General features: G+C 41.2%; 3 protein-coding genes across 3 annotated transcripts in view; 2 read left to right on the top strand and 1 right to left on the bottom strand.

Annotated features, from left to right (window-relative positions):
* Window positions 1-75: 75 nt before the first annotated feature.
* narfl (nuclear prelamin A recognition factor-like) lies at window positions 76-4,713 on the bottom strand. The gene is made up of 11 exons (XM_069674676.1): window positions 4,648-4,713; window positions 3,502-3,597; window positions 3,258-3,404; window positions 3,032-3,161; window positions 2,800-2,934; window positions 2,433-2,551; window positions 2,162-2,291; window positions 2,006-2,078; window positions 1,794-1,931; window positions 922-1,079; window positions 76-713 (listed from the first exon to the last, which is right to left on the bottom strand). Exons 1-11 carry the CDS (start codon window positions 4,711-4,713, stop codon window positions 472-474), a joined length of 1,434 nt encoding a protein of 477 aa, XP_069530777.1. The 3' UTR covers window positions 76-471.
* A 1,740-nt stretch (window positions 4,714-6,453) lies between these two features.
* On the top strand, window positions 6,454-14,261 carry e4f1 (E4F transcription factor 1). The gene is made up of 14 exons (XM_069674542.1): window positions 6,454-6,550; window positions 6,815-6,948; window positions 7,035-7,119; window positions 8,003-8,184; window positions 8,338-8,458; window positions 8,557-8,709; window positions 8,916-9,103; window positions 9,246-9,482; window positions 9,635-9,746; window positions 9,920-10,137; window positions 10,393-10,591; window positions 10,680-10,843; window positions 12,840-12,902; window positions 13,230-14,261. Exons 1-14 carry the CDS (start codon window positions 6,454-6,456, stop codon window positions 13,602-13,604), a joined length of 2,328 nt encoding a protein of 775 aa, XP_069530643.1. The 3' UTR covers window positions 13,605-14,261.
* A 1,300-nt stretch (window positions 14,262-15,561) lies between these two features.
* grid2ipa (glutamate receptor, ionotropic, delta 2 (Grid2) interacting protein, a) overlaps window positions 15,562-17,731 on the top strand; it is a 28,883-nt gene continuing 26,713 nt past the window's right edge. The window contains exons 1-2 of the mRNA XM_069674935.1: window positions 15,562-15,643; window positions 17,200-17,453. Coding sequence (XP_069531036.1) covers window positions 15,562-15,643; window positions 17,200-17,453 — 336 coding nt within the window. The remainder of the gene's footprint in view (window positions 15,644-17,199; window positions 17,454-17,731) is intronic.

The raw sequence follows: 17,731 nt of genomic DNA, 5'->3' as shown, positions 1-17,731 counted from the left end.
CTGCTGGACGTATTCTTCACATCTTATAAAAGAACCTACAAAACAAACAGCAAGAATTAAATAATGTCTTTATTTCTCTCTCTCTCTATATATATGCATATATATATATATATATATATGTAGTCATAAGATAAAATAAAGGAATGATTACATTTTGCTTTGTGTTATTTCAGCTCACAAGTGTAACAGGTGCCACTTAAAAGAAATTAACTGCTTATACATCTGAAAGGAAAATCAGTCAATCAGTGCAGACAATCAGATCAGATACATGATTTGCTTCAACGTCAGCATCGTGTCTAATTTACGCCGTGTTCTTCCAGCTTGTCAGTCACAGGCGACTTGCTGTTGCTGTTGCTAAACCTGCTTATATCAGACTTTTGGCACATCTCTTTTACCTGAAGAGCAATGAAAATACAAATGGACGGTTCTTTCAGTGTGTTTTAAAAATCAGACAAACATCAAAGGCATTCTTCACCACTTCATAGCCAGTCCGTTGGTCATCTTCTCCACAGTGTGGTACCGCGTGTGCAGCAGCTCTTTGGCTCTCTCCTCCCCCAAACTGTGGAGCCAGGACTGGTACAGCTCCTCCACACGAGCATCATCTTCTGGCGACACGGGGCGCTCCGACTTGTAGAGCTTCTCTACCTTCTGGAGAAGCTCCTTTGGGTTCTGACCAGGTAACGGCTTCACCTGTCCACCACCGTTTAGACAGCCTGGATATTAACAAGAGGTGAGTGGAAACACACATGGTTTATTGTTTTAAAATTGCAAACATTAAATTAATCAGGAAGTTCTTCTATAAGTTGTTCTTATATGTGATAAGAATGTTATTTATGATGAACAGCATACTGCTTTGTGGTCACCAATAGAGCAAACCGTCAAAGGAGCACAATTTTTACACCCACATATATTTCACTTTACCTGACGGACAGGCCATCACTTCCACAAAGTCATAAGGCGACTTCCCCCTCTTGAGTTTCTGCACCAGGTTCTGGATGTTGCGGAAGCCGTATGTAGAAGCAAAGCACAACACGACTTTTCCATCTTTCTCTAGAGTCACTTCCTGGAAGTCTTTATTCCTGTGGCAGAGGATTGAGACGGAAACAAGGTTACCCAGGATTTTTTTTACATACACAAGGTACAAGTGTAAGGAAAGCTATCCTGAGTAATAATCTCAAGATTTTCATTTAAATAAATGTCTGTGAGGTCACAATCTGTCGCTGAATGAGGTAACATAATGGTGATTGAGCCTATGGCCCACTGATGAAAGCCTTTGCATTTGCAGTATTACAGACTGGGTGTCTGTGGCGACTTTTGCAGAAAAAAATCACAAGCGGCGCCCAGTTAGTGACGCGTTTTCCATCACCCAGCAGTGGTTGGTGTGCCAGAGAGGGTGGGCGGATCTAAGCGGCTGCTTTTCCGGTCTCTGCAAGTGTTGCGAGTAAACAGTAATCTACTATGGCTGAACAAACAAAGAAAAGATGGATGACTACAGATACAACTTCAACAAGAAGTGAAAATCCAAAGAAAAAGAAACAAACTCGACGTAAAATCAAGAGTTACAACCGGAGCCAACCGTGGACGTCACACATGCAGCACTGTCTGGATATCTGGGAAGTGTGCTCCCGCAATTACTGTTTATCGCCAGAGGTGGTGCCAAAGAGAACGAAACTGAGCTCTTTGAGATGACCACTTCAAACTGCTTTGAATGAACTGCAGCTGCTTTTAAAGGAAGCATAATGAACCTGAACCACAAATTACCACAAAGCTTCTTTAAGCTGACACAGACTCACCTCAGGGTTTTGTAGGTGAGCTCCTTCACTTCTTCCCCAAACAGCTGTTTGGCTGCATACATGAAAACATGATGGAGGTAACCGCCTGACCCGCTCCCAGAATGGCTCAGGAAGTCATCCCCATCCACACTGTTGAGCCTGGGTCAAGAGTAACATGTAGTGCGTGAGTTCAGTTTCATGCTATTGTATATTTTAAAGTTATCTGTACTTACAACAAATCCAGGTGCGCAGGCTCCACGTCATTCAGAGACACATTTTTCTCCTCCAGCATTTTCTGGACCTCTCCTGTGTGAGACATTGAGCAGCGTAAAAGAAAAGATACTTCACATTCATTCACACAAACAGCATCCTGAGAGTTGTTACTGTACCAGAGGTGATGACACAGTCCACTTCTCGGGTCTCAGCTGTGTTCATGTAGAAGTCGGACCTCGAGGCCTCAAGCTTCTTGTCAAAGCAGGGCATCACGGCCACATGGTAGATCTGCTGTGGACTGATCCCCTGATGACACACACACAACACACAGCTTACTGGTGACTCATTATTCTTTGTTTTGATAACTATACACATTCAAAACAGGCAAATGTCAGCTGTTTACAGTAACTTTAATGTGTGAAGAAATAGGTGCAGGTGTTCTGGTACCTGTTGTTCAGCAAAGTAGCCTTTAACTAGAGAACCCATCATCGCCTGTGGGGAGCGAGTGGTACTAATGTAGGGCAGAATAAACTCCCCGTGGGTCTTCTCAGCATAGCAAATCCAACCTTAACAAAACACACACACAGACATGCACAAAGGATAATCATAATGCATGATGCGTTACTAGACTGAAGTGACTGGGGCTGCCTTTTGCCTCTATGAAGCATATCAGTAAGTTCAAGGTTCACCAGTTATTTGAGGAAGGTTCCTCCTTCAACACAGCAATATACAAATAAGCTAACAGTTGAGAGCTGACAGGATATGAGAGTGAGGGAAAGAGGAAGTCGCTTATACAGAGTCTGTAGTTAGATACCTGGACAGGCTGATGTAAGCATGGGTAGACACTTGCTGTCCTGCTCCTTCCTCTGAAATCGCTCCAAAAACTCCCTTTCACTCTCCAGCAGGCTGAAGGTCCGACTAAAGCTTGTATCAAACACATGATGAACACCTGCAATAATAACAACAATCCTCAGAGGTCAGCCTGTCTGCCTAAATCAACCCACTTTGAGTTGTAAACAGAACAGAAAGATCATGTTTTTACTCACCAAGGCCTTTGAAGAAAGCTGTAAGCCTCCTGCCTGCGTCACTACTGCTGAGGTCATAGCGTGCTGCAAGAGAGGCTCTGGACTGCGGTGACACCGACACCACCACCAACTTCTGCTCTGCTGCACCAGCCTTTGGAGCGGGTCAGAATGAAGTATATGGTTAAAAAAAAGTGACGACCAAAAATTCACAATCAAGGCTGCAAAGCAATCACGCCCAGACACATACCACCTGGTTGTTTCTAAGCACTTTGAAGAGCTCCTCATGACTCTGCTGCGTGATGAGAACGGTCTCAGCGGAGGTGATACAACCACTGCACGCCAGACAGTCATTCAGTGTGATCTTTGCTTTCTCCAGCTTCTGCTTCGCACCATCCTACAATCATAAGGGTGAATTTGTTCAAAGTAATAGACAGTAGTTCAATACTTTTGTTTGGCTTTACACACAGGTTTGGTTTAGCCTTTAAACCCACCTGGTTGACTTGGACGTAGCTGCCATCGTCTTCTATTTGGATTTTGGCCACAGATTTCCCTTGTTTCTTCTCTAGCTTAACTGGTTTGACACATTCCTGCAAAACAGAAATTATGCATGTAAGGCAAACAACTTGCCAAACTGAAAGAGTAATGTTAGCTAATAATCTGGGGAAATTATCTCCCTGGATTAAATCTCAGGTTATAAATCTTGGTGTGATCTAAGTCTTGAGTCCCACATAAACGAGGTGGTGAAAACATCCTTTGTTCATAGCCATTGTTCATAAATCCAAAAGATGCTGAAAAACGTATTCACGCCTCCATTTCAAGCAGACTCGATTATTGCAACCATGACAGTCTATGATTGCAACACACTTTTACCTGGCCTCCCTAAAAAAACACTGAGAGATGTCAGCTCATTAAAAACCCTGCAGCAAGGCTTTCAATCAAAACCAAGAGGAGAGAGCACAATACATTATTCCAGTTTAAGTCCATGAGATCTTGAATTGATTTTAAGGTCCTCCTAAAGCTATGCTTTTCCTTATTTTAATGTGTAGTTGCACTTTTTTTAAATGTTGCATTGTACTTGATTTTATGTTTCTTTGTTGACTCTGTGTTTTTATCTGGCTTATTATCATCATTATTATAACCACTGCTGAAATCAAAACTAAATTAAAAGGTTAAAAAAAGACATTTACTTCGATAATTGTGACAATATCTCAATCTGTAGAATCGTGTTGTTGATTGAGATAAAGTATAACGTACTTATGCGCACTATAAATAAGTTATTACGTTACCAATCTCTACTGTTTCATCATAGTTACATCAGTGCTAACATTAGCAGCAGGCTAACTGGTTAATACGCATTTAACGTTTTGAACGTTAGAGGGTTTTCGTGATCTGTTACTGTCAAACCAAATAGCAATATTGCTTTATGATAGGCTTTTGTCGCGGGGAGTTCTTATATGTTGATATTTTGGGTTTTTCCTTCACATAATAGCACTGACATCAGATCACAGTTATACAACATGCTCGCTATTTCACGTTTTCGCTATTGGTTGCTTTTACAAATTAAGTTAATAGTTAGCGTAAAGTATGTACTTTTAAGTAAAATATTTTGTAATTATATTCTAAAGTTGTTTCCCTACCTGAGAAGGGGTGATAAAATCATCGAGGTCTGTCAACTGCAGCACACCGCTGAAGACGGACGCCATAGTTACTTTCTGCCGTAAAGTGTCCCTTGTTTATTTTTGTGTCGTAAATAGCTATCCTTGATTAAACTCCCCACAGAGTTGAGTCTCTCAGCCAACCAGATATTGCGTTGCTTCTCTGTCATCTCGTACAGTATAAATTGATTATCCTGCCCGTCTGAATCTTAAGTTTATTTCGCACCTACTAAAGCAGTAAAGGGAAACAAAAACCTCACAATCGTAAAAGGTCATGTGGGACTGTCAGTAACTGGGATAAAGAGAAGTCCAGACAGGATGGACAATGAAGAATTTTCTATTGATATTCAAAAACATGTTATTGATTCACTTTCAAGAGTTAAGCTTTTAAACTTGATCACTTTTATGTATTTCATTTTATCATTTCTTTTTTTTTGTTCCATTTTTATTGAAATTGCAGCAAACAAAAGGAAAGCAGAATAAGAAGAAAATGCAAGTCGCTGTCTGGACTGCCCTTCAGTTGCTACTCCTTTCTCTTTGTCAATCATCTGTCCTGTCTGTCCATAATTGAATACATGTCCACTTCAAAAAATTAAAAGGGCATTATGGAATCCCCTCAAGGCTACAGACACCAAAAATTATGTACTTTTGTGCTATTTACTAATACCCACTGTAAACGCATTCTTGTCATCATAAAATGACTAGACCACATTGCAAAAAAAAACAGTAAAACATTGTTCTAATTTTTTCCTGGTGCAAAATGTGGATATCATGGCCAAGGTATGGTTTATTCCTCCTCTTAAAAGTTACATCATGAAAACAGGGAACCTCACATTTGTTATGTTAGAAGGAAAACCCTTGAATTAAGTAATCATTAGTTTCATGAACCATCATAATGGGTCCCTGTGAAATTAAAGATTGCAGAGAGCAGTAAAACCCTTACACAAATATTTGATTAAGCAAAGCTGTGATAGATCTTCACATTTATATCAATATCTTCAGTGTATTTCTCGGCCTTATATTTTTGTCGTTCATCTGCATACTCAGATTTGAATTAGCAATAGTGTATCAAATCCATATCCACTTGTGCAGTGGCCTTTGATAATCAGAATCAGACAAGAATTATTGACAAGTAGATTTACACATATAAGGAATTTGTTTTGGTGTTTTAGTGCAGAGCAATTATAACAGAACTAGAATAAAGATAAGTAAAAGATACATAATTTAAGGATGTGTATATATTCCTACATGGATAATCCAGCTTTGCACATATAGACTTGGTCAAAGCTATAAAAAAAAGTATTAATTATGTTATTGGATATGTTTTCAATATATAAGAAAACATTTCCATGTTACATTTTAATACATCTTATACTATTAAACTTGCCCCATGCAAAAAATGCATGCACCTACTTTCAAGTTGTACCTGAAAATAATATTTGAAGACTGTTTTTGTGTGGAGAGCAAAATAGGCATTTATTATCACCGTAAAATTATGAAACATTGCTATTAATAGTTATATATTTATCAAGCATATAAATGGATAAAGATAAAACACGAAAGCCATCTATATAATGTTTATGTAAACGTGTATTACGAACTGACTTTTTAATCATTGGAAAACACATTTTGTACGTCTGGCAAAAATTATATCACAGCATGTTTACTCTCTCTGGATGAGCAAACACACGCACGCGACCTTTTGTTGTTATGACTACGAGGTCGTAAATCCGCCATGTTTTCCCTCCTTGTAGCAGCGTTGCGACAGAGACGGAGAACTCGAACGACATGAATGTAGAAAATAATCATACGGCAGAAACAGAGACGGAGCAAACGAAGGACGGCAACGAGACCATCACAATTCAGACTACACTTGGAGATGAAGGTTTGTTCACTTCCGAGCTACACAAGACTGAAATATTCATCAAATATTGTGTTTTGGCCTAGCTAACTTCCTCCATCATGAAAGTTGCTAGCAGCTAGCTGTCATTAGCTAACAACATTAGCTAGTTTGTTTTCCCGTAGCTGAATAGAAGTACAGCTAGTCAATGGTATTTAAATTTTATGCCAGTTTTTATGGCAGCTGTCAGCACAAATACTTGCACATGAAGTTGTCTCATAATGAATTGTGTTGTTTCTGTGTTGTCAGATGAAGATGTACACAAGTGCGGACGCTGTCAGTCCGAGTTTTCCACGCTGGAGGCTTTCATCCAGCACAAGCTGCAGCACAACTGCCAACGTGTTGAGGCACGAGAGGCGAGCAGCCAGGAGGCTAGTCAAGAGGTATTAACTTTAAATAACTTAGAAGTATATGTCCTGTAATCTTAATAGCTGATGTTTAATAAATGTTTATCAACATTTTGCCATAGGTTACAGCAGCCAATGGGAGTTCTTCTTCAGAGGTGAAAATAGCCGAAGATGCATCGCCAGATGAGCCAGTGAAGAGTACTAATGGTGGGTTTAACATTAGGTCTGGAACTAATGATTTCTTATCACACAATTGAACAATGCTCCAGAGATGTTCTGGCCTACACATCATACACAGACTTTGTTTGTTACAGATCCTTGCAGAAAACACATAATCATTTTGATATGTTTTTCAATGAAAATTTAAAAAAATATGTCAAAATAATCATTCAATTAAATACCAAAATCGAAATCACAATGTAAGTCAAAGTAATCGCAATTAGATATTTTTCAAAATCGTTCAGCCCTAGATAAAACAGTGCTTTTATTATGCCTAAATGCTCGATGATTCCCTAAAATGCTTGACATAATGCTACGATATTAACTCTGCGCAAGTCTCTTCTGTCAAGCATGAAGGAGGGTGCAAGATGTTTGCGGTACGGCAGTTTTTCAAAGTTTCCGAAACGGACAGAAAGGTTGCTATTTGCTATGATTGCTCAGCATCAGTCATGTGAGGAAGAGCCAAATTTTATTCATTCAACACTACAAATTGAATCGCCTATCTCAAGAATTTGCCAGTGGGCCACCTCAATAACAGCAGGCATGATATCAATTTTACTACAGGGGGAGGTTTGATGTTCTTTGCAGTTAGGTGGAAAAACACATGTGCTCAATATATCGGTATCGAAGTCGGCAATTGGCAAAAAGGGTTGGAAAATATCGGCATAATTACAACCCAAGGATGATTAGTTTATAATTTTAAATGAGAAAGAAAAGCTTAAAAGTCCACACATTAAGCTGAGATCATTGATTGTTCTGTATTTCTGCTTGAAAGATGACTGAAGCAATACAAAGAAAAAAATTATCAGTTCAACATTGTTGTTTTAACCTGTAAACTAGATCTCAAATCACAACATTTTTTTTCTTACAGATGAAAGCAGTGGCACGTTGGGTCGTGGTCGCCGGAAGAAAACCAGTTCACTTAAAGCCACTGACCAATCAGATGAGACTGAAGGATCCGTATCCGACGGTGCTATCTTCGACAAGCCTGTTTACAAAGTTAACCAAGAGGGACGCTACATTTGCCAACTTTGTGAAAAGACGTTTAAAACAGTGAGTGTGTGAGAATGTTTGTCCAGGACATGTTTGTAGATGAGGAACCTTAGGTGTTGTAATATTTAAAATGTGTTTCATCCCTGGCAGGGTATTTATTTCACTTTGTGTTGTCAGTGTTGTCCTCTGATGTGTTTTATTTTGACCCAACAGACCAACATCTTGAGAACTCACATGAAAACTCACAGTGACCAGAAGAACTTCTCATGCGACCTGTGTGGGACCTCTTTTCGCACAAAAGGCTCCCTGATTCGTCACAATCGACGTCACACTGGTACAGAAAGTTACTTGGATCTCTTGTTGTCTTAAATTGATGACAGCCAGTAAATCTTACCCAATGACAACACTAATTTTTTTCTCTTTTACTTGCAGATGAGCGGCCGTATCGCTGTAATCTCTGTGGCCAGTCCTTTAGGGAGTCAGGCGCCCTCACCAGACACCTTAAAGCTCTCACACCCTGCACGGAAAAGATCCGCTTTGTTCAGTACAAGGAAATCTTGGTCAGCAAAGATGGAATACCAAAAGGTCAGAGTTATGTCTTGTGCTAAATGTGTTTGTGCTATAAATGTTAGTTTGATGGTCCAGCATAATATTTTCTTTAAAGCAAGTGAGCTTAAGCTAATGATGGGATAGTTTAGAGTTTTACAATTTGATTTTGTCATTTGATAATAGAGTTAGACTATATAAGTAAGTGACACTGTGTCCCTGAGAGGTCTGTGTGAATGTTTTAGGAGTTGAAGATGATCAAGCTGCATTGGCTGGCCAGCAAGAGGTGGTGGTTGTAGAGCAACAGCCAGAGGAGCAGGAGATGGTGGAGGCTCAGACTGCTGTGGTCAGTGTTGTCGAGGCTGGTTCCCAAGAGGTCCTCCATCAGGTCCACTTCACAATGGAGGTAGATGGAACAACACAGGAGCAGCAGGTGAGTGGCGGAGTAAATCTATCTGAAAGTCCTGCAATTGATACAAAAAAATACACACCTTTCTTAAAATGCTCTTGGCCACATTTTGCATGAATATAAAAGAAAAATGGTTCCTGACCTGCTCTGCTCTGCCTCTGGACAGGTTGTGGTGGAACAGTCTCAGGCAGAGGCCCTGGAAGCTGCTGCAGCAGCAGGCGACAACCTCATTTGCCAGGCCATCATCAACTCCGGCATTGCACTGGGAACAGAGGAAGCCGTGGTCGAAGAGACCTCGCAGGCAACCGAGGAAATAAATAAAGTGGTTTCTGACTGTCCTGATGCTGAAGAGAGCGTCACCGATATCCAGGTGAAGGAGGAGTTTGTGGAGATGGAGGCAGAGGTAAGGATGAGAGTAATGAGAGTCATTGACCTGTGCATCTAGTGCATTGGATCCTCAACCATTTTTCATATTCTGTAAAGTTTTACTTGCTATTTTGTCCTTTTGAAAATCTTCAAACATTATTTTTTATGTCTTCACGTGTATTTTTGCAGGAAGCAGGGGATGGAGTTAATCAGACATCCTCAAAATTGTACCAGTGTTCACACTGTAATCGCTCCTTCAAAGGACTGAATTACTTTCGCTTTCATGTCAAGGGCCATTTGGGTAAGTCCATGACTGTTAATGATGAATCAGGCACCAACCTTATAATCCCTTCATTGTCAAAATATACAGCAATGACTATACCACATACAAAACTACTGCCACTACTTTGGCATTTCAGAACAGATTCAGAAAGTACTTAATTTTCCTTTTGTGTTACATTTATTTGTATGCAGGTTACAAGCCTTTTAAGTGCACACTATGCCACAAAGAGTTCCTGACTGGTTACCTGTTGAAGAAACACATGGAGGTCCATGTCAGTGAGAGGAGGTACAAGTGTGGTGAATGTGGCAAGCTGTATAAAACCATTGGGCATGTACGTGAGCACATGAGGGCCCACTCGGATGAAAGACCCTACCACTGTTCCAGATGCGACAAGGGTTACAAGACCAAGGTAATTTGGCAATGTTTTTCTTTGCTTTATAATTCTTTATTTATAGGGCACTTTATAAATGCCAAGTTACAAAGTGCCTCACAAAGGCAGCAAAATAAAACAGGCAGTTATTAAATCATAAGGGAAGTCAAAGTTTAAGAAATACCAGGTATTTATTTATTGAGCTTTTATTTCATTTGTATATACTCGGTTATGATTCAGGAGCATTTAAGGCACCCCAGAGCCATCTCTAACACATCTCTTTGTCTTGCTCAGAATGCCTTGCAGGTGCATCAGCGCACCCACGGTGACGAGAAACCGTATGTGTGTCAGTTCTGCTTGAGAGGCTTCAGGGAGAAAGGTTCTCTGGTGCGACACATCCGCCATCACACAGGGGAGAAGCCTTTCAAGTGTCCAAAATGCAAGCGCGGTTTTGCAGAACACGGGACTCTCAATCGGCATATGCGCGCTAAAGGTGAGTGTGATTGACAGACGGAAAAACAAAAGTAAAAAATAAACAAGTGTTTGACAGAGCGAATAGCACAACCTGTGTTTTCCACCAGGAGGCTGCCACAAGGACGATTCCAGCGAGCAGGAGAGTGCGGGAACAGAGGAGCAGGCGTCAGTGGACAGCCTCGCTACAGCAGCTATCATCTCAGAGGATCCTCATGCTGTCCTGGTGGAGTTCTCCTCCGTGGTGGCAGACACACAGGAGTATATCATCAAGGTGAGCCACAGGAAAGCAAGGTTAAGGGAAGTTGTGAATATCTTGGTTTGCTGATAATAACCACTTTCCTACATTTTATAACCGTTATAAAGAAGCTTATATGTCATTTGTTCTCAAAGAAGGGTAACAGCAGACTATACTGATAAAAATACTCAATAATAGTATTTTTATATCTACACTGTTTTGAACAGTCGTGACTGATAGGCACCTTTGTCAATATTACATAAGGGCTATAAAATAATTTATTTGCATGGTTGGAATATATTTTATGGAGTCAGGAGGAGCTAGTAGATCAGTCAGCAATACTGCTGACACATCATGTAGAAATTGAAGCTTTGAGGAAACTGTAGAAGTATCGCTTAGTCATACCAGGAAAACACAATTGAAAGGTCTCAGACAAAATGCTGTGCTTTTTCTTGTTTTTATGGAAGACGTATGTAAGCATCTGTGGGCCAAGAGAGGCCTACAATAGACTTGTTCATGGTAGTCTTCTTTTTTGGCTGAACGCCGGGGTCAGCCCTACACACGTGTCTGTTTGCGACTGACTGACGTGAAAGAGAGAGTTGCGACATCGCAATGGCAGATCATGGAGCATATTGGACCTCCACTGGTGCGACTCTCTGTCTATACGGCTCTGCATACTTTGGGGAGTAGGTGGGGCTGCTCCTCTGCTGCTCGTCCTGCTGTCCTCACCTACGTCCGCAGCGCGCACCTGCTTTCAAACACGTTGCCATCGGCCTCATAAGGACAGTCCTTGGAACACATTGCCTACAAAAGGGCACATTGACCTGATGCGGTCAGCCACACACTAGGTTTTGACTTAGTCTTTTTTCTTGCACCCTAAAAATTCACTAAACAGTTGTGTTCATGCAGGATACCTTAAAACTCTGCCTGCGAACATGAATTGTACAAAATACGTCTTTTTATTAGTCTGTATTTCTGATCCATGGCTGCAAGAAACAATGGGGTTATTGATTGTTCCAAATCTTTTCATTTATTTATTCTGTTATAGACTAATTCACTGAATATAAGACTAGAATTGAGGCCATTGGTAATCTGTTTTCAGTGCAAACTAGAATACCTGAACGCTGTAATACCTCTGACCTGTCTTTCATAACAAATCCGAAACAAAGAAAGTAAACTTGAATCAAACAGCTTGAATGATTATCATCTTAAAAAAGAACAGTTTGAGTTTTCAACAACATTGAAACAATATAAAAACATTTGAAACAGACCACAGAATGAGACGAGACATCAGAGAAATACACAACAACCTCAAGACGCATAAACAACAGTAAATGAGTGAGTCTTCAGCTTTGCTTTAGCTACCTCAACCAAGCATGCCTGTCTACTGTCTAGAGGTAGACTGCTCCACAATGTTGGTGCACGGAACGAAAATGCCCGCTCACCAACAGTCTTCTTTTTTAACCTTGGGGACACTCAGAAGACCCATCTCCTGGGAGCGCAGTGCCCGTGCACGCACGTATGGGCACACAAGGTCATTATCATACAAAGGTGCATTGCCAACATTTAGAACATAGATTAATTTTTGTCCTTTTTTTCTTGGCTATTTTTATTCAGGTTGTTAAGAACATATTTAGAAATACAGTTTTAATGATCACGGTGACATACGGGTACCTTTTTGATTTATGTCTCCATAACATTAAGGAGATGAGGCGTGCAGAATCAGTGACATCTTCTTAAAACTCACTTTTATAGACTTGCTTTTATGTGACGCATGTGATATGTTTATTTGTTTTGTTTAATTCCTCCTTATTTATTTATTTTCTTTCACCGGTTTTCAATTCCTTTAACCCTTTCTGCTCTGTTTCCTCTCTGCTTTTACATGTTTACATCTTTTGTCCTGTTGCTTGACCTTCAGATGAACTAACTTAGTATCATCTTGCTGTTTCAGACATGTTGACATGTTGTTGTAAAGTGCTGTTTTTAAAGGTGGTATATAAATAAAATTATTATTGTACTTATTATTTTCCAGACTCAAACTGAGGAAGAAGTGCAGGAAGAGGAGGTAACACTCATTCAAGACGGCCAAAATGAGGTCAGTATACAGAAATAAACACAAACACACACTAATGAGAAAACCTGTCAGATCGATTGCAGAGTGAGTCTTTCTGTATCTAAACTTAGGTTGTTGGACATATTAAGGATGCAGCTATTATTTCCATTATCGAATAATCTATAAACTAGTTTTCAGGTTTATCAGAAGGCGAGATAATTGGGAAAATTGCCTTCATATTCTCATTTCGTGGACTCTTTCCATTTCAGAAGCTGAAACCAACAACAATGCAAAATACAGTGAGATAAGAGCTCTGGAATTTGTCATGTTTCATATTTGTACCTTCTAAACCAAACCTCTCCCTGCCAGATGGGAAACCACATCATGAAGGTGGTGCAGAGGATCGTCAGCCAATCACAGAGCGCCGGCGGCACAGGAAGCCATCAGATCATCGTGCGCAACGTGGCGATGAACGAGGAGGGACCTTCAATCTCTGACTGTGGTGACACCATCACCATCGCCACGCCCGAGAGCCTGACAGAGCAGGTGGCCATGACGCTTGCATCCGCCATCAGCGACGGCACGCTGCTGGCCACCACAGGCACTGTGGAGACAGCGGACGGAACAGTTACCATGGTCACAGCAGAGGAAACGGTGGAGGAGGGAATACAGGTGGTGCAGCAGCAGGAGGAATATGTCATCACCTCCCCTGAGGAGGTGGAGATTCAGACTGTCATTGTATGACCGAGGACGTTACTTACTGTGGACTGTCATGAATTTGCCACGACTGTATGTGTGTAGCTGGTAAGTGTAGTGCGTGTATGAGCTTCATGTGAGAGATGATTCCCAAACCAAGGCCAAAGTGTTCATAAGGTTCATGTCCGTGTCAAACGTTAAGAACGAGTGTGCATGAGGACAAGTTCTATCATGTTTTTAATTTTTTTAAAATTGATTTACTAAAAGTACACACTGCCTACATTATGCTAGCAAATTATTTAACTTTAACTTGTGCAAACAGCTTAAAAAAGAGGAACTAACTTGATTAATTGTGTACCGTTTTCAATTGAAAGCCTGAACTGACGCACATTCCGTAAAGGTGGTACAAACTGAACATGTCTTCGCCCTTATCTGCACACATACAGCGGACTTCCTTCTTTCTCTTGCTTCCAAAAACATGTCTTCTGCGTTCTGATGTGTGTGTCGGCTACAGTTTGAAGCTCTTCATCTCCAATTTGAAATGTGATGGCCTTACAGAGACGGACTGATCATGCTTTTGTGCCTGCTAGTTTTAAGGCCATTCAGGGAGAGTAAATTGGTGCAGAGATGCATCTCTGAGCTGGTCATCACGATGCATCTGTAAGCATGACACATACACCAACCATGAACATGTGTTCAGTTCATTTGAGCAGCGTTTTCGTCAAATAAATGCTATTTTCTTAAAAGGTTGCCTCTTTAAACTCTTCTTTTCTGTATCAAATTATTTATTGGATTCCTGTGATTATTCTTGCATTGGAAAATGATTTGAAGTGAATTAATGTTTTAATCTGGTGAACTTTTAGCTGAAACTTTCTTTTCGAACAACTCATTTATTTATGTTAGACCAAAAATGTTTTCAATGGGAACAATCTGCTGTTTGTGTCTTTTCCGCTGTGCTCATTTATGGTTTAATATTCACAGACCTTCAGTCAAATCACCTGAATGTCTGCCGTTGTCTTACCTGTGTCAGTAGAAGAGCATGTAGTGTTATATTGTATTATTTTTATCATCCTGGGCAGCAGTCTCATTTCTTATCTTTTCTTTATTTTTAGATGTGAGTGTGTGTCTGTCAAGTGAATGTCACCTACAATCTCATCATGGGAATACCATCTGCTTTAAAACCACACACACCTGCCAGGTAAAACACAGCATCCACTGCTTCACCTCCCTCTGGGACACACGAACACACCACGGGGCTTGTTCTGATGCTGGGAAACTGATGATCACTGTTTATCTTGTGATAGTGTTTGCAGTGCCCTGCTAAAGTATATACAGTATATAGTATAGAAATGTTGCTGTATTTCACATGGGTAACCTTGACGCTGTCTGCAGGCTTCTTCTCTAACTGGTGCTCCAGTGCTCGGGTTAACACAGCCGCTATAATCAGAGAAGTGTCCCTGGCTGGTACACTGCACAGTTTCTGGGTCAGTCCTCAGCCCTCTGAGGGGGCCCCATCCACATGAGCAACGGAGAAAGACAGAGAGCGAGGGTGGGAGAGAGAGAGTGGGAAAGGTATTTATAGAAAAATGGGGCTTCGCAGTACCTTTTCTTGCAAAGAACCATTTCAGGACCAAGTGAGCGTGTCCCAGTTTTCTGATCGTCGCTCAGCCATAGGCTTTGGACTGGAGCTGGGGCTGGACCGCCTCACCCAGGATGGAGAGCCTGACTTTCAGACACTCTCCCCTCTCCTCCAGCCTCCCTCTCCTCAGCTGCAGACTGCTGGTTCTCTGATTGAGAACAGAGGGAGGCATTGGCCCCGCTAATCTACTGATGTGACCTTTTAGGTACTCTTGATTTGGCTAGCTGGGTAGAGGCTTTTGGAGGCAGAGAGCTCAGGTGAGGAGCGGCTTAAGGTTGTCCGCGGGCACCCTGTGGCTGCATCAACCTCCAGGCCGGGGGTGAAGGGAGGCTGGCTGGAACGTGCCCTGCCGCAAGCCGGGCAAGGATGAGGCGTTTCCTGAGCAGAAAGGGCCGCTTCTCCCTGCGCCAGAGCAAGTCTGGGACCCGGAGTGCCTCCAAAGATTTCTGTAAGTATTTCTCCAAATCTTAGTTTTCTGTGTGATATTAATGAAATGTTTCATGTGCTGGAGGTAAGATGAAGAGCTGAGGTTGTGTATCTGGGTCGCAGGCTACAGACAAGAGGAGAAGTCTTGACAATCCTCTGAGTTGGTTGAGTTCTGGGGGAAAGAAAAGATTATGCACAACCCTTATGTCAGTGATTTCCCAATCTTTTTTAGATCAATAATCAGCTGCAGTTTGAAGTTTCTTTTCCTGCAAGCTGACAACAACTTCTGTGGCTCTTTTAATCTTTGGATTTGAAAAATGTTTTATTCACTCAGCCACATCTCAGGCTGACTACGAAGCCCTGTGCTCCAGTAAGATGATGATGATTTGTCGTCTTTTTTTGCATTGAAGCAGATCTGACATTTCTGTTCCTTTGCAGAGACTTGCACAGTCTTTCTGTGTTCTTCTGCACTTCTTTGTTACTTTTCCTACTTCCCGTCTCTAATTTAGTCCGTCTTACATTTTTCCTTTCTCCATATGCCTCTGATCAATTACAAGAAGAAAGACGGAGAAGTTTGGAGTTGCTGATTTGATGGATGACTGTGTGCAGTTGTTTCTGTACTTGCAGATTTGTGATGTATGTTATGTAAGTGTGCTTTGTTGTACTTCCCAATCTGAAATTTTCCCTTCTAATTTGCACCTTAGAGTTAGTCAGATAAGACCTAATGAGAAGCATTGTTGATGGGAGTGAGAGTGGCTCCTTGACGTGAGGCATCAACTTACTCATAGTCAGGTATTTTAGGTTTTTAGACAAATATCTGACATGAATAGAAAAAGTAGATTCCATGTAGGCTCTAATTCTGCCATGTTCACCGTGAGTAGCCATGCTTTACAAATGTTAAAAGTGCAAGCCACAAGAAGGCAGGGCAATAAGATCAGAAAATAATAATTAGGCTTATAAATGGGTTAAAATGTTTCACAAGTTTTGTTTGGGTGAAAAACCTTCAACAGAAAACATAATGTGGACTTACCAGTCCCTATACCGTCCTACATATATCTCTGGCTCTGGATGAGAGGATATGAATTGAGCCTGTCGGGACATTTCCTGCTGCAGCAGAATGAGGCCAGTGACCAGGGGAAGGCCATCAGTTCAACATGTGGGCTAGATACTGACAGTCAGAAATAACCTCCTTCTTTTACTTCCATTTAATTAACAGACAACTAATTTAACCATCTAAAAATGCTTCCTTATATGAGTGTCTAATGTGTGTCTTTGTATTTGTGGCTTCATTACATAGACCATTGTACCTGCTGCTTACAGCTCCATCGCCGAGGTGCCCTATTTAAACCAGTGGAGCATTTGACCTCCATTTTACAGCTCACAACCTGCTCTGCTGTTTGAGCAGCTTGCACCAGATTAGCAATGTTCCTGCCCGCTCACATGACATACTTATCCTACGAGCGCTGAAACGTTTCACCTCCCAATTAAAAATCTATAAAAGCCTAAGCTGTCTGTCTTGTTAATCCACCTTGAACTTCAAAGACACATGTAAATGACCTATTTTTGTTCTTTCTTAAGACCTCGGCCTTCCAGCCACCAATCAGAACTGGCCGGAGGCGTTTGGCTTTCGGCTGGGTGGCACTGGGCCCAGCTACATCATGTCAGTGGTGGAGGGCAGCAGTGCCTACCTGGCTGGCCTGCAGCCCGGGGACCAGGTGGTTGACATTGAGGGCCAGGATGTGACCAACCTCAGCACACCGGCACTTATCGCTCTGGCTCAGACCCTCAAGACGGTGCCACCGAGCATCGGCGTGGTGTCACGGGTCGAACAGGTCAGCTGACACCCAATAAACCACAACTTTTATTTGTAACTTATTTATTTTAGAGTTTTCAAACATGTTTGAGCAGTATAACTTATTCCCTTTAAAATCTCAGTAATGCAATATATATACAACCGAAAAGAAAACAAGAAAATGTGATGAATAAAGGAATATGTAAATGTAGGAATAATAATCCAACCACAATAAGAAAACACACAAAAATAACAGAACAAAACACAATTAGTTTTTCCAACCTTAACCATTGTATCTAGACATTTGCGCTGGCCTTT

The sequence above is a fragment of the Semicossyphus pulcher genome, unplaced genomic scaffold, assembly GCF_022749685.1.
Source record: "Semicossyphus pulcher isolate SPU_LCO1_2020_fin unplaced genomic scaffold, fSemPul1.0.p SCAF_23, whole genome shotgun sequence".
Lineage (NCBI taxonomy): Eukaryota > Metazoa > Chordata > Actinopteri > Labriformes > Labridae > Semicossyphus > Semicossyphus pulcher.
The sequence above is the reverse complement of the archived record's forward strand: the minus strand, read 5'-3'. Positions and strand labels throughout refer to the sequence as shown.